We start from the raw sequence: 16,684 nt of genomic DNA, 5'->3' as shown, positions 1-16,684 counted from the left end.
AACTCTGGTGATACACCTCTCTATAATCTACGACTGAATCAATGATCTAGCCCAAGGTGACTAGGACTCTGTAACAGAATCTTCTCTAAGCTCCAGGGGAGCCCAACCATGATACCAACACATTTTGGTCTTTTCTGTGCAAATATAAGCCGAACCACATTTTATCTGTAGCATGAAATCTGTAGAAGGGCTTACAGAGAATAACATCTCCATTGACACTGGCAAACCATATGAACCATAACAAAGGAAACTAATTGCATTCTGTATGTACTTTGCAAAAGAAAGCAATGTGGTGTAGGCCRCAGGAAAAGGTTCGTTAATCACCTAGTCACAGTCTCCTTTAAATAAGAATGTAGTTTAATTCCCAATAGCAAAATATTCTTAGCCTTAATAATAAATTCCAAGTAAAGAGGTCCAAATCTTGTACAGATAAAAAAAGATAGTCGTGCTGCTTAAACATGTCTATTGGCAAACAAAATAAAATCTGGGACAAATAAAACACTGAAGTATACTTAAGCAGCATATTTTATATGTAAGCCATATTTAGAAACTAAAAAGAAAAAAAGCAAGAGGAGATTTAAGCACAACCACATTGCTTTAGTTATTTACATWATAAAAATAAAAATGTAGAGAATTACACCCACAGCAGAATGCTTTTATGGTGAAGATATTCATGTCAGACTATGGATTATATTTGTTTGTATTTCTAACAGTCAGAGCAGGTAAGCAATCATTAACTTGTCAAATAACAGATAAAGGCAGCATTGCACGCCAAGGCAGGTCATCTTCCACCTTATTCAGCTGGCTTTCAGATGGTTTCATCATCACTCATATCCCAGATCTGCAACAAAAAAAGCATGTGTCATTTCACTTTGGAGTTCAAATATGTTTCTAATATACCTTTTTGAAATCAGTGTTGCTTTATAAAAGGAACCATATCATTTATAGACTGCTGACTAGAGCCAATGGAGCCTAATACTCAAACCAATTCAGTGTTTTTTCCTGATTACTTAATCTGCTCACCAAATATTCTTGAAAACTTTCCGGCTTATTTTAATATATACCTTTCAGCATTTGTTCCTGATCTGTCATTTTGAGTATTTGCTATTCATTATCACTTACAGATCACTATAGAGCAAKTACCTATTTTCTATTTGCTTGCTGACACATTGGCACATACTTAATCCAGAAAATAACTTGCAATACATAGTGCATTTCAATTTTTTTAAGACATCCATGAAGAAATAACGGTTCTCTGATATTTGATTTTGCACTCAAATATTAAAATCTCATAATGAGCAGCATAATGATGAAAAAGTATGTGCAAACTTGTTCTTTCTTGCTGTTCAAYACATTCAAAAACCATAGGCATTATTACTGCAATAGGATACAATTGTATTTCTACTTTACCCAGTGAGCGCTCAGGAATTCTCAAGACCCTCATCATACTAAAATGAATGTTATAAATTCATACTCACTGCCAGGGAGAATGCATGACAGTAAAAAAAAATGCAACTAGAAAAATCAAAATATAACCTTATTCTGAACACACTCYACAAGATTTTTTTCTCTTGAAACAATGCTCTTGTTCTTCTTTTCTTATTTAAAGACTTTTTCTGAGGCTTAACTCATTGCTACACAAATAGAAATACCCTCCTTCAACTTGGCAGGACTGCCTTAGTTTGGAATCAGGGCAAACTACCAGGGCTACATAACCTRAAGCTGGATTCAGCTCAGAACCATTTGGTTCTGACCACTTGTACAGCAAACTCAGGTCTGCCAGCAGGAAGGCGAGAGTATGTAAATACTTTCTGAATAACATTTGAGCAATTTTAAAAACATTCAGAGTTCAATAAAAATTGCACATTTAATAGAAAATTTTACAATAGAGAAAATAAAGATAATTAGGGTGTACCAAGTCTTGGTAATATTCTCAAGTTTTTATATGAGATAAACTAATTCTGTTCACAGAACTAGCTCACTTAAGTGTGCATTTTCCTCCCTAATAAAAAAAAAAGTAATTTTGTTRTATGAGAACAAAAAATGACATCCAAATTTTTTTCCAAATATTCGAATTTACGTTGTCTCTCACATTTGTGAGATGAAAAAAAATGGACAACTTTGTCCTTCGCTATTTCCAATTTATGAACAAGACAAATTTGCTGTACTTTGTAGCACTGTATTTATCAATTAACAAGCACAGGCTTTGTGCCCAGAACCCTGGCTCCKCACTGGGACATTATCATTTCTGTTGTCCTTGTGGAAAATCAACTCAGTCTCTCTCTCTCCCAGGCTGTACTTTGCTGGCACTGAAATATTCTCTCATTTCACATCCTGACCACTGAGAAAACATCTATCAAGAGAGAGACACAAGGGCAGCATATTTTTAGGCTGCAAATTCTTCAGAGCACCAAGCAGCACTTTACATATGTACAGTTGCTGCCTGCTCTGCAAGTATGACTGCTAGACAAATACTAAGCACAAACCAGAACGTTTCCAGACAATGAATATTTACCTCCAACTTTAACTTATTTTTTAATAGCAAAGTTCATATTTCTGGAGTTTGGAAACATTCTGTAAAAAGCAATTCACATCTGACTCCCAGAAACTATTACTCACATTAAATCAGGCATTCTTATGCAGTACTACAGGCTACACAAAATGAGAAGTCTGATCATCAAGGTTTTCTCAATTCCTAGAAGCGCTGCAAAATGGTGGTGCACATCCTTATGGAAAATACTGAAGGAACAGCTTGTTTACAAAAGGAAAAAAGAGTKTTCATCCTGCCTAGATGAGCAGCCTGGAGCTTGCCAAGGCAAATAGAAATGTCCAGCTCACCAGTCAGGGTCAAGGATGTGGAAAATAAATACAAAAAAACAAAACCTTTAAATAGAATTTACGGTATGATTCAAACTGGCAAAAAGAAAGAAATTCAAAGTTCAGACTGATAGTCTGTCTTTGACTAGCCCACTCTAATTTTTGGGAAAAAATACAGACAAAACAAAAACCCCACAGATTTTTAACCCTCAAATATCTTCCTCTCTGACACAGAAACTCTTAAGTACTTTTCAATTTGCTTGTTTTGCCACGCATCTCATGTACAACTCCAGCTGTGGAATCACGCTGTGTTTTCAGTTCTCTTCTATCTTACACTTGGGTGAGTCAAACGAACTGCAGCTAGAGTTAATGACAAGGGAGGTTATAAAGCAGGACGATAATAAACCAGCTGTCAAAGCTATCAGTGTTTGTACAAACCTGGACTACCTAAATGCATGTTTCTTCAYGTACCTCATATCTATTCAAACTTCTGTGCAAGAGTTCTTAGATTTCAGGTGCAAATTATGCCTCTTCAGGAAAAGAGAAGAATTTTTGCACTTGTTCTCTTGAAATGACAAGTATTATTCCTTACATAATAGGGAGGATGGGAAAAAATAAAACCCTTGTGCATTAAACTTCATTGCTCACAATTTTCCAGTACAATAAAACCTACCGCATAGAGAATATTTCATTTCCTTCCTGTCACAGTAAATACCTAGCACCTGAAATTTAACTTCCGTGACAATGGGACTAAACAGAGTTTGCAAATGCAGTAGCTTTACTTCCTAGGATTAACATACGTGATTCATATAGATCTACTTTTTATCTTAGAAGCAAACTTGCAAGAGCATAAATGTGCCCTTAAATGATTTTAGCTATTTTCTTGCTGGCGTGAATCTAGCAACAATCACYACAAAAATAGCGACCAAATGGTTACCCCTTTCTGATGCAGAAATTATATGCTTAAACATGCACACAAGGATATAAAGAAATTAACGTTACAAAAAATTAAAAGCAAGGATTCGCGTAGCCAGTGGAAATRGTGGATTTTTTTTTCTGTACATAAAGTCTCATCCTAGAGGTATCATGCTACAATCTCAAACACTGCCCACTAGTTCACAGTACTGACAAACTCCTGGAAGCCTCTGCATTCGAACCAGTTCTTCTTTCCTGTTTCTGCTGAAAACTTCAGATTTTTGTCTCCTAATGGTTTACTASCAATCCAACCTAATCCCTTCAACTGCTTGCTTTGTACAATGATGGTGTCACCCTCTGAAACTTGTTTCCCTTTCAAACTTCTCCAAAATTTAGACCAGAAAGACAGTAAAAACCAGTTGAGGTGCTCTGGTATTCTCATCTAGATTCCAACCAACAGCAACTCTTGTTCTTTGAGGTTCTCTTGCACACAAAATTCTGCAGAAGACACATAACCCTTCTCACACAAATGAGTCACCTTCAAAATGCATCCTCTCTCCATCACTCCACTTAGATTATTTACTTCTATTTGTAACCTTTTTATCCTAGGTTTCTGTGAGTCTGCAACCTTGAGACTTAGGGATCACCAACTCTTTTGAGAAATATCTACTTCCAAGAGGGGCTTTAACATGCTGGGTAACATGCAGAGTCAGCAAGCTCCACACCAGTGTAGCCATAGTCAGCTTATACACTGGAAGCCAGGCTTTTTCTAAACAACTTGCAGAACTGGGGCCTGAAGTTTTGGAACRCTCTGAAAGATTAAATTTAAAAACAAAAAGAAAAAAGGCAAGTAATCAGAACAGAAAGATTTTCTGTTTACATTGTAAATTTTTAGATAGACAAATTCTATCCKATAAGACGTTCCAGAGATATAGAGCAGCACTACTCAACTTTAATTACTCCCTTCTCATTTTAGAGTAGCTTTTTTATGTACTTCAGACTATTATACTAACAAGTCAAATAAATAAATTTTAAAAATTGCATACTTTTTTTTTCCTGCTGTTTCCTTGCATTGTTTCTTCTTGTACCAAGAAAACACTATGGACAGAAGCAAGCAATCACAAAATCAATTTCTGACTCCTTCCAGAAAAAAAAAAAAAGTACCCTTTAAAGGTTCCCTATGAATAAAATGGCCATTTTTCTGGACAGTACCTGAGTTGCTGCAATGAGGTTTCCCTAACAGCATAGTATCTACTGCAAAAGACTTTTAAAATCTGAAAAAAAATAGACAAAAATAAACAGCTCCCACATACAAATCAACTAGATTCGTTGTTAAATTTCCTGTTTTGTGCAAGATGCTCTCCTTTTATTATCACCAAGAGCCACCTATCTAATCAGAACATGTGTTCGAACTAGGGCAAATTAATGTAAATATTGTCAGAGTATGATTACCTCCGATAAACCCTTTGAATTTATTTGTAGAAACTATACTAGATTCATTTAGGGAAAGAAAAAGAAAGAAAAAGCAGAAATACAGTAAGGGAATGACCCCCTGCTCATCACATGCAACTTCTGTTCGCCCAGCATGGTATCCTCAAGGATTGCATTTCCCTCGATATAATCTTTTTTTCAGAGATGTAAATATTACAATAGTCAAAGGTTATGCACTTCTGCCACTGAGTCTTAGYCCTGCAGAAAAATCTGAAAGTCTGTTTCTAGCACAGAAGACAAATGATGCTTTGAATTAACTTCAAGAAGAATTAACTTTACAGAGTCGACGAGAATTTCTTGTGTCCAACAAGATTTCAACAACTATAAAATWAATAATTACAAAAAAATACACAAATAAAATGGAAAATCTTATATCTGACTGAAAACACTGTAGGATATGAAAGTTAATATCCAATTTTTWAAATCATCTCCCTTTTTTGATGTGTCCAGAATTTATATTAAAAATAAAAATATATATGTCTATATTCATTATATTTCTAAAACCTATGAAAAATGCACAAAGTAGACAAACATATATTTACTTCCAGGGTTTCACAGACTTTTACAGGATATCCATGTGAACGGCATAAATTGATCTCTTGGAATAACTTGCATCTGAGGCTATGTCATTCCAGCCTCACTGACACCGTTTGTTTTGCCATAAATCAAAGCTCGGCTTGTTCCACTACGTCCTATTTCATGGAAATGCACAGCTCTCGTCTAACMCTCGTAAACTAGCTTTCCAGTCATACAGAATCAAACTTTGACAGTTAATGATTAAAAAAGAGCAGAAGTTTAACTATACAACCTATTCAATTGAGTTTCAGAAATAAACAATTCAGATAAACAATAAAGGGAATACCAAGCATAGGGAGGGACATCCAAGGTACACCCAGAGCTAGAAAGCTAGCCCTGTTTTTTCTGTACAGTCCCAATAAAGAGTTGAGGAACACAATTATATATTCTCCTCTTAGCTTTCTCTTGTTGAGACCAAACAGACTCAGTTCTCAGCCTCTCCTCCAACATCATGTGGTTTACACTGGACTCAGTGCAGCATGTCAAGTCTATTTGATTACTGACATGTGGAAAATTCAAAACATTTAGTAAAGTTCGTAACTACCAATCATAMGTAGACCTTCATAAAAACAGATATATCATGCCACATTTTCCTATGTATAACAATTTCTTATTGGAAAGATTCTATGTTTAAGAAGAAAATGTAAATCTTATCTCAACAAGCGAGACTTACATGAGATGAGAAAATACAGAGACAGATACCAATGCAATTTTGGCTAGCATGTAGTCCCACCACGTGTCTGGCTAGACTATATGGAAATTTTAAATTTTTTGAAGCTTTTTTTTTGTCTTTCTGTTTGGACACACAGAAACTTCAGATAATGAAGAGTGACAGGTAACTAATAAAAACCATGCCTACAGCTATATACATTTCCATTAGCTTGGTGTGAACAAAGTTACATAACTCATCTGGAATTAAAGGGGATTACAATTAGGAAAATGTGATATATTCAATGAAGTTTGGTTGAGAAAAGGTAAAAGCAGGGTTCTGTAAAGCACTGATTGGCATTCATGCTCGTTACCAGAGGAATAAAGAGAAAACAGTAGCAAAAGGCTTTGAACATTCCAGTTCATATCAAAAGAGGATAAATCACTACCCACATCAATCTCTACTCAACTCAAAACAGACAGATCATTCAACTAGGGCATCTGTGATGCAAGAGAGTAATGACTGTTGTTTAATATTCAGATTTTGTGTTAGGAGGGTATTATGTGACTCTTAGGATTCTGTCACCCTTTTCAGAATGGCTTTTGATCAGTTAAATTCAACATCTATTTCGCAAATACTTGTATGCATCTTAGCTAGCAAACCTCCGTATTTAATATCCACCCCCTTCCTTTTTCTATGTCTTGCTAGGCTGGTTTTAGAGAGTGCAAACCCACTTCCTCCTCTATTGTTCYTTTTCATTCCCAGAGCGCAGTAAGAAAACAATATTCTAATTAGCTGCTGGCTCTGTGCACGAACCTTATTCAAACCTGATGGCACAAAAGTACTCAAAGATGGCATGACCATGTCAAGTAATTTGTTTTTCTGAGTATAGCAACTTGTTCACCCATTCAAAACCARGTACTTCTCTAGGACTTCATTTGGCACCCAATGGGAAGTGTTCTCTGTGTTTAAAATAAATAAATAAATAAATAAACTCAGTCCCTCCASTGTAAGCTATCTGGCACAAACTTTTAATAAAAGCCTATTTAGTCTAGACAAGCTTAGAAAAGACTTGTTACTGACAACTTTTCTACAGTATCAGAGTTACACTGACTACGCAACATGCCACATGCTCTAATGCACAGCACACAGCAGATGTGCTGTAATAAACGCTTCCAGTTGCTTACAAGCCAAACAGCTTGTTTTGGCTCTGAATGCTCTTTTCCCCCCATATGGGACCACTTTGATCTTTCTGCCTATTATATGAATGCAATTATATTCAGTTATGGGATGAACAGGAACTGCAGAAAGAACACGTTAATCCCACTGTGAGTGACAGTGTGAGAAGCTACTTTTAAAAGTTTGATTGCAAGGCTGTGAATATAATTAGGTCATTTCTGAAATGAATATATACACCAAGTCTGTTAAATGAGTTTTCCATAAAATTCATCTTAAAGCAGGCAACAGGTCTCCTGCCCTATTAACATACATTTTCCTTCTTGGCTGCACTGTACATTATCTTAAATATCACATCTTTTTCACCTCACCACRACCTTCTCCTCCAAAGAATGAAAATGTATATACAAAATTATTTTGCCTCAATTTGAATAATAAAATGTTTTTAGTTTAAACATAAAAGTGTAAAATATGGCAGGGCCCTCAGGCCTATCTTCTCACGCTGTGAAACCCAGCAGGTTGAAGAAGCCGGGAGAAGTCAGGTTACAGTAGCATGCAGCTGTAAACCCCCAGAAAACAAGCTACGGCAGAAAGCAGAGCTGGCATCTCACCAGGCTGCACTTCTCCTGTTGTGCTAAGCAGGACAGGCTCAAGCAGCACTCTGATCATAGGTGGTGAGTGATACTTTCTTTTGGGGCAATATTCAAAACTTATAGTCATTTATAAATACTTAGGACCACCCCATACTTTAAAAACATTTTTTTTTTTTCAGTAATAAGACAATTCTCTCATTTTACTCATCTCGAAGCTCTACACTTTCTTACAAATCTTAAAACACATAGACTGGAAGGATCAAGTGAGTGCACAGAGAAAACTGAAGGTTTGAAATCAAACAAACTCAAAGGTACCCTGTAAACTTTAAGCTATTGCTTGCAACTCCTTTTAAAAGCGTGACATTTCTGATATGTGCTCTCCAAGCATTGATTTAAACGCTTGGGTTTAAATCTGAGAAACAGAAGATTGTCTGGAATAACTATGACRATGGCTTCAGGCAGGCAAAGGACACTATCCAAAATAAATGTCTTACAAGAATTACTCTGATCACCTATACCTTTACTTTGGCAATATACGAGGCACCTCCTGGATCTTGTTTGGTGTAAAGGGATGCACTTTTGCATCACTGTGCCCACTAAAAAGCTATATTCTGGCCTGCAACTCCATAAAAGTGTTTCTCATTCTTAAATCCTCTGATCTGCACCATTTTTTACAATGTATTTTGGCTCTGAGAAATATCCTTACAGAAATATCTGGTATATATTCGTTTACTGCATAAAGGAGAAGACTTAAACAAAATAAGCTAGCATATTGTGGATTTCTGACCAGATGATTATTTTTCCAAAGCATCCTTACTGGTAGCTCAGAGAAGTGATACAATTTTCTACTTTCTACAGAGCAAAGCAAATCTCTCAGACTAGTCCTTCAAATGTCTGCTACTTTATCAYAAAATCCATTTGAGAGCTCCTCTGTAATTCTGGTATTTCTCTTCTAGTGGGATAAGCAAACAAGTTACAATTCTTTTGAAACATTTCCCTCTCTCCATAATGAAATTAAAAAAACCCTCAAAAGTGAGCTTCAGATTTCCTCAAAATCAGAGATAATGTTCTTACCCACTTACTACTACTGGTAACAGAAGAGATTTTCTAAGGAGCTACCCAGGAATTAGTCACATCACACCCATAGTGTGGTGGAATAGAGACACTATGGAGTAGTACTGGAGAAAAAGACTCAAAGAAAACAAAAATGGAGTTTGGTGTCTCCAYAGGTGTGAGGGGGAAAGCATTACTTAAGCACCAGGCCATCATTTCTCCTTCTGAATGTTTCCTTTTTTTGCTCCACCCTGCTAATTTAAACCATTTTGAGTATCAGATTAGATTCTAACTGTCCTTGGACAATTTTTAAACTGCTTCACGAACATTTTTAATTTGGTCCCTTCAGTCCTGAGGTCCTCATGAAAGCCCACATCACCTCATGCTTTAAATTCCTTCAAATTTTCTCACTGTTCTGAGCTTTGCTAATTGCACCAATTCCATTCAAATCAGAGGTTTATCATTTAAGCCTGTTATTTGTTATACCAACTACAGATCTTGTGGTTGCTTGCATTTCTCTGCTAACAATATCCTCTCGCATATCTCAAACTCCCTCTCTTTGACTATATGTTGTTTGTTTTTCTGTGTGAAGACCAAGCAACTCCTAGTTTGAGACTACATCGCATGCTGCCAGTGGGGAAAGCTTCAGCTGCGCATTCAGCTGTGCATTCAGTGATTTATTTGGCTGTGCAGATAAGCAACTACTCTCAGAACAACATAATTTTCTCCGACTAAAAAACATCCCATTAGAGGAAATAGAGGAGGAAACAGGTGGTCCAATTACAGATCTATAACTATTTATCAGAGGTCCAAGAGCTTCTGTGAATTGTCCGATTCTTTCTRACTCATGACAGCAGGAAAATTATCATGGTCATCAATAAGCATCACTGAGTCACTGAGTGTTCTTGCTTTCTTTTCATATAAAGCAAAGTTTGTTTTGCTGACCACGTAAATATTGCTCTCAAAATCAGAAAAAAAAATCAGAAGACTGGATTTTTTTTTCTTTCATGCAAAGACTAAGCTGCTTCTTGAAAAGTTCTTGAATGAATGGTAAGATGAAGAAAACACAGAACAGCTAAAATGTTTTTGCACAACTTGAAAAACTCCTCTACCTGTTGGGAACAAGCTGCAACTTGCATGAGGCCCTGCACATGCTGGCAAGTATCAGCACAGCACAAGCAAAGTCTATTTAGTCATGTCTGTTGAAGTGGGAAGGATATTACAACATACCTATGCAGTCTGTTTCCACACAGGTCAGTCAGTTCTTAAAGCTTTTTTAAATCACTTCCCTCCAGCCAGAACAGCACATACACAGACAACACATTACACAGGTTGCCCATATACCTGGCTAACAAACAAGCAATCTTTTAATAGAAGCTTGTGAATGAGCCATCACAGAAACAATCTCAGAGTCCTACTAGCCAGGCAGTGACAACACTCCTATACTAAYGTCTGGGACAGATTTTGTAAGAGTCTAAGTATGCCTCAGCATGATTTCAAAACAAGCACAATGTCAGGTCCCCACCGAGGACAACAATGATGTATTTAAAATGCACAGCGAACCACATCACTGCATGATGCAAATTTGAGGTGCATGTCATGTAAATCAGCTGTGCAAGTAGTAAGGGCAGTCTTGTGCTCTGCAAAAAAAGTGCCCATCACTTTCCTACTTTGCCAGCAGTACCTTGATTTTTTAAGCATATACCTTCTTTTGGGTATACCCCCATACTGTATAGAAAAAGACTTTTACAATAGAATWAATGTATTTTTGTACCAATGTCACCACATAGCAGTCAAATTCTAGTGTGGGTAATGATCATATCAATATTAGCTTAGCAGCAACTACTGTTTGTTTTATTCAGATTAYCCAGCCAAAAGGGGATTTATCTCTAGACTGGTACTGTTCCCACACGGAAAAGAACTGAATCCACGTGGAAACCATTCACCAAACTGGGCAGCATTTTTTTCAAAGGACCTTGTTTAAAATCATGGATTTGCTGTTAAAAACAAGAATGAAGTCCAACAGTAGCAAATCCAATATTCCAATAATAGAAGTTTATGTACCAGGATTAAAAGTAGCATAAAAACTTAGGGAAAGTTAGGTAAAATGTCCAGGTTTATCAGAAGACAATGGGGAACAGGTTAATTATTGTACTTTTTCGTGTTTGTAAGGAGTATCAGGTGAATTCAGCAATATAATAGTGGATATAGAGTTATGCTCCTTGATTTATGCAGTATAATATGCTTAAATGAACAACAGTATGTTACTTTGAGTTGTAGTAACTTGGATTTATAATGCTTATCAAAAAGGCAAATTAGATCCATCTCAAGAACAGGGATATCCAAATTGGTGAAGAGTAAACACATCTAGGATGTTCRATTATTATTGATGACAATCGGAAAAATCAGTTATATCACAAGTGTTTCATAGAAACTGAGAATAAAAACATTATATTAAAATGCACAAGTATTCTTTTATAGTAACACTATAGATGGGAAACAATTTGCAGCAAAAGGAAGGTTTCAGCATCAGTGATCAGAGTGCAAAAGAATACAGAAATAAAGTAAAACAATTAGGAAAAACTAAAAGTCACAAGATATATGGATGAAAGCACATCAAAAACTTACAACAACAGCTAGTATAAAGGACACAGATGTGCTAGAACGAAGAAAGCAAACATGAAACCAAAACACACACAAATAAATGCATGAAGAATACATGGCCCAAAGGGACAGGGCCGTACAGGACTTAATGAAACAGAAAACCCCGGAAAGGAAAGGATGAAAGTGCCACACTCCCTGACAGAAGGCAAGTTTCAGCATTGATCCTACTTTTGCCTGAAAATGTGTCCAGATAAGGATCCAGTCCAACTTCTTCAATAAATATGCCACAAGATCATTTTTCAGGCTAAAAAAGCAGATTAAACCATATAGATGTCTCCTAATACCTTTGATCATAGCCACTCATTTTCCTGTCTTAAGGATGGATGGCAAGGGGCTAGATATCACCAGTGTGGTGCTCAGCTGATCAAGTATGGAAAGCCCAGCAGTTGTCACTCCGATAAATAACTGCTTTGGAGTGGGTTACTGAAGTACTGAAGGCTCCCAAGGGCTGTACAGTGGGAATTCCAGCCTCCTCCTCCTGAACCTAGTCCGTGAAAATTGCTTTGTSTGTTTTGGCCTCAGGCTGCATATTAGAAATGATAAAAGTAGTTCTTTCATACTCAAAGCAAGGCAGTTCAATTGCCAGTGTCAACATGACAAGGCGCTGGTGGCTACAGGAGCAGGGGGAGGAAGCACGAATGGGGGGCAATGGGAAAGCAGCTCGCACCAGGCAAGCAGGAAAAGAGATACTCTCTCCCATGGATGCCCAGACTTTCCCAACCATATTTGTTACTTTCTGTATGTCAGCTAGACTCAGAACAGCTGCTCTGGCATTAATTACAAACCAAATTCATTACAGTTATTCTTACAGCATAAAGATGAAGAAATGTCCCTGGAAATAATTTTAAGCCTTTGATATACTTTCAATGCTAATCTAATCAGAGCTTTACTATTTTTTTTTCTCCCCAGAAGCAGTGAAAGAAAATAAGCAACAAGAAAACAAAGACAGACGTTTCTTGAAACAAAACCCAAATCTTATGTTTTATGCTCACTTATGCTCATAAGGCAATGACTATTTTTTCCCCTCAAATTAAGTTAGATGGTTGAGCACTGGCACTTAAGAATATCCACATTACGACCAAGTAAGAATTTCCAAATACAATTTTTCAAATCATCAAGATGTACATGAGATTTCACCAAGAGCCTGAATCTGAAGTACAAACAGTAACTTATTTAATTACGGATTGCAAAATCATTCCACTAGTTAGCAAGAAATATTTTATAACTGGAGATACTATAAGATGTACAGAAAAGGCATTTCAGGAATTTTTAAAATTCAAAGTTCATAAAAATACAGTGCCAGCTTGAAATTTTCTATGTTTGACATGATTTTTGATGAACAGATTACATTTTAAAGGATGCAGTCAAAATATCCTCATGATAAACCCAGATAATAGTCAAATTAAGATTTTATACTTTCTATTTAAATACATAAGCGTGGCAGGCATATACTCAAATGACAAACTCAAAATGAAGTTTTTTTTGTCATACTATAAAGCCTGAAAAAGACTCTTCATAGCAAAAGGAATTAGTTGCCTTATGAGTACTTTAAGAACAAAAAAGCATACTGTAATTTAAGATTACATCAAATTTTAATTTATAATCTGTAGAGTATGCTCTCAATTACTGTATTTATATAATGGGCAATTTCTATTATTCTATTCCCTAGTGCTTCTCCTTTTTTGGACATCTGTTTCTACATACATTTTGACCTAAGGCAAATCAGCTGTCTTCACAGCTGAATGAAATTCCATCCTCCAGCTCAAAGGAAAACATTTCTTTTTATGTTTAACTATAAAGAAGCCAGCCATCAACAAGTAGGAACCTTTATCTGTAACCGGGGTTTCAGAATGCTAAAAACATTCTCCCCACAAATACCTGCCTACTCTCATATGGAAATAAAGAAAAATAAACTTGTCTATAAAAACATGCTCTTGAGTCTATCTTAAAAATCTCTGATAAGACTAGGCCTTCTCCTAAACACTTTGTAACCAAGAAAGGATATTACTGGAGCTRATTTATGTTTTGCAAATAGTTTGCACTTACTACTGAGGCTTCTGAATAAAGAGTCTTGACTTATGTTGGCTGAGCGTCAGTGGCAAAGTTTGAGTGCAGTCCTCGTTAGTACTTCATGGTATTACAATTCAGACTTAGTTTCAAGTTACTGCAAATATTGGACAGTCTTCAAAAGATGCTGTCCTACTCCCTCTTCTGCATCAGACCTAGCAATCACATAACTAACTACACATGAACTGTCAACAGAAAGTAAAGTCATTAAAATCAGTGTTATTCATTACTGACTTTTTTCAGTGCTTATTTACAACTCTATTATAGCAGCACTCCGGGACCCCTGTCATCTACTAAGACATGCTCAAGCTAATCTGAAATTTGCTGTTCATGGTGTTACAGCGCAAGGCCTGTTCCCTTGCCATAGGGCCTGGAGGTTGAATTATTGTGAGTTTATAAAGTCTTCCTGATGCCACCACCACTATTTTTCAGTCAACCTGCTCTACATCATTCTACTTGAGCAGGAGGATTGGATCTAACTGTCTGCAGAGATTAACGCGCTGTGATTCTGCGAATAAAGATCTATATCCAGGCAACTCTTTTCATSATAAATTTTCAAGAGAAATTTTTTTAGCCCGTATTTTTAGGAACCAATGCAAAGCACCTGAAAATGTCTGGAATATATTAAGTATCTAATTATCAGTGAGAACACAGTTTTCCTAAGATCACCACTCCATCTCTGAGCTCACAATCCTGATTTAGTTCTGCCCATATAATTCTCTCCAGCCATCTAGGTCATAAACATATCCAATTTAAACTCTGGTGGTAGACATGATGAGAGGCATCCTTTGGCAGAGAGATCAGCCCAACAAGCTCACTGCTTGCTTGCTTTTGCCCATTGCTGCAGAATATTAGACTTTCAGGAATGGTCAATACAACCGTTCGTGAAACTGCACTGTGAAATGACTTCAGAAATTTATGTGTTTTGACAAAGTTCCTAAGGCTAAAAAAAAAATACATAAAAAGGAAATGAATAGATGGGAGAGAGGTGAGAGTGCAAAGGAGAAAGCAATACRCAATCAGTTTTGGAGCAAATGTTCCAGTTTCAGTCAAGTAACAGTTTTTCAGCTTTTCTCTCAAATGTAAAAARGGTTGTACATCAAAAAGATACAAGATACTTTGCTTTTCCACCTTTGTCTCACAGAAGCATCTAAAACCTTCTCTATAAACCTTGCTGTGCTTATTCCTTAGACTGTCATAGCTCTATCACCGCTAGCTAACTGCTCCACATCATGAATTCAAGAAAGGTCCACTGCAACTGTTTTAAAAGATCAGAACAATCAGTATTTGGACAAGTGGAACACCGGAGTTTGTTCGCTTGTTAACAATTAGCTGACAGTACTTAACAGCATATTGAAAGTCTAATGAGAGAAATCTCTAACCCTAACTTCTGGGAGAAAATTAATATATGGTTTCAATGCTGATTCAAATGAAGAAACCTCACCACTTCCCCTCAGGTACTTGTTTCTTTCTTCCAAACAAACTCTATCATGCATGACCCTCTAGTTCATGAGATAAAATCAGAACGTGTCTTTTGGTGACTAAGATCTTAATTCTGCTCTCTTTGAAGTGAACTGGAATTTTGGCATTTATTTAAACGATGAAGGATCAGATCCCAAGCTGTTTGCGCAGAAGCTTTGGAAAAATGCCAGTCTTAATAAAATCAATTAAAATGTATTTTGAATACATGGCCAATCAAAATATTTATTCTCAGTCTCATCTCAGTATTTGGCATGTCTTTTCAGCTGAAATGCACAGTGATGTTACTTGGCAGTGGTAATACAAGGCTGCAACATGTTCTACAGATTTTTATAATAAAATCTTCTTGTTAATGCAAGCATTTGAATCAGGAGCTTGTAAAGACTTAGCAGTACCAAAATGCTATTCCCATTTTCTTTCTCATCTTCAGTAATGGGATAATGCCTTTGATAAATCAGCCACATCTAGATCTTAATCCTACTGCTGGAAGAAGTTCATGAACTCGCTGAGATCTTCCTTTTGTGAAAAGAATCCTTTTCTACATGAAGATAAGCCATGAAGATATTTTCTTCTACATGAAGATATTTTTTTAAAAACTTGTTCTGTTGCTTCAGTGAGAAACAAATAGCCAAAATAACTACCGAGAGTATTATTAGATACTCTCCCTTGAAATACTAAATAACAAACAACACAGGAAGTATGACTTTTTTTAAACTGTGGCTTGCTATCATCAAGTTCTTACATTCACAATAAACAACATATTGTACCAATTTGCCATTTTGAAGTTTTTTAGAACGACAGCATTAGAAGCTGAGGTGTAATAAGGTCTATAGGCTTCCGAGAAGAAAAGATTGCAAATAATTCTCATATTCTCACCCAGTTTGATGTAATTCACCAAATGGATGCCTACTGCTACCAATTTACAGATTTCCACTGTGGAAAAAGTCTGTAAAAGATTGAAGTCCTGAATCCCTAGTAATCTCCTTTATATTTCACTGGAMTATTTACATGCAATGTCTATAAGCTTTTGAAAGTTCAAATTACTTACAAATGTTTATTTCTACACCTTGCTGCTGCCATTGCAGAGATGCCAGTTCAGTTGATATTCTCCACTATTAATTATTACAGTGCTTTTAATATTGCTTCTCCTTTATGAGAATTTAAACCTAACAGTCAGGTGTGTAAACTGTTTTGGGGAGGGGGG

General features: G+C 36.3%; 1 protein-coding gene across 1 annotated transcript in view; it reads right to left on the bottom strand.

The window, feature by feature from the left end:
* Window positions 1-555: 555 nt before the first annotated feature.
* The window catches only part of ATG7 (autophagy related 7), a 66,745-nt gene continuing 50,616 nt past the window's right edge, over window positions 556-16,684 (bottom strand). The window contains exon 19 of the mRNA XM_026046074.1: window positions 556-841. Coding sequence (XP_025901859.1) covers window positions 809-841 — 33 coding nt within the window. The 3' untranslated portion in view covers window positions 556-808. The remainder of the gene's footprint in view (window positions 842-16,684) is intronic.

Source organism: Nothoprocta perdicaria, unplaced genomic scaffold (assembly GCF_003342845.1).
Source record: "Nothoprocta perdicaria isolate Ctin4 unplaced genomic scaffold, notPer1 scaffold_42, whole genome shotgun sequence".
Lineage (NCBI taxonomy): Eukaryota > Metazoa > Chordata > Aves > Tinamiformes > Tinamidae > Nothoprocta > Nothoprocta perdicaria.
Note: the sequence above shows the minus strand (reverse complement) of the source record. Positions and strands in the feature narration are given on the sequence as shown.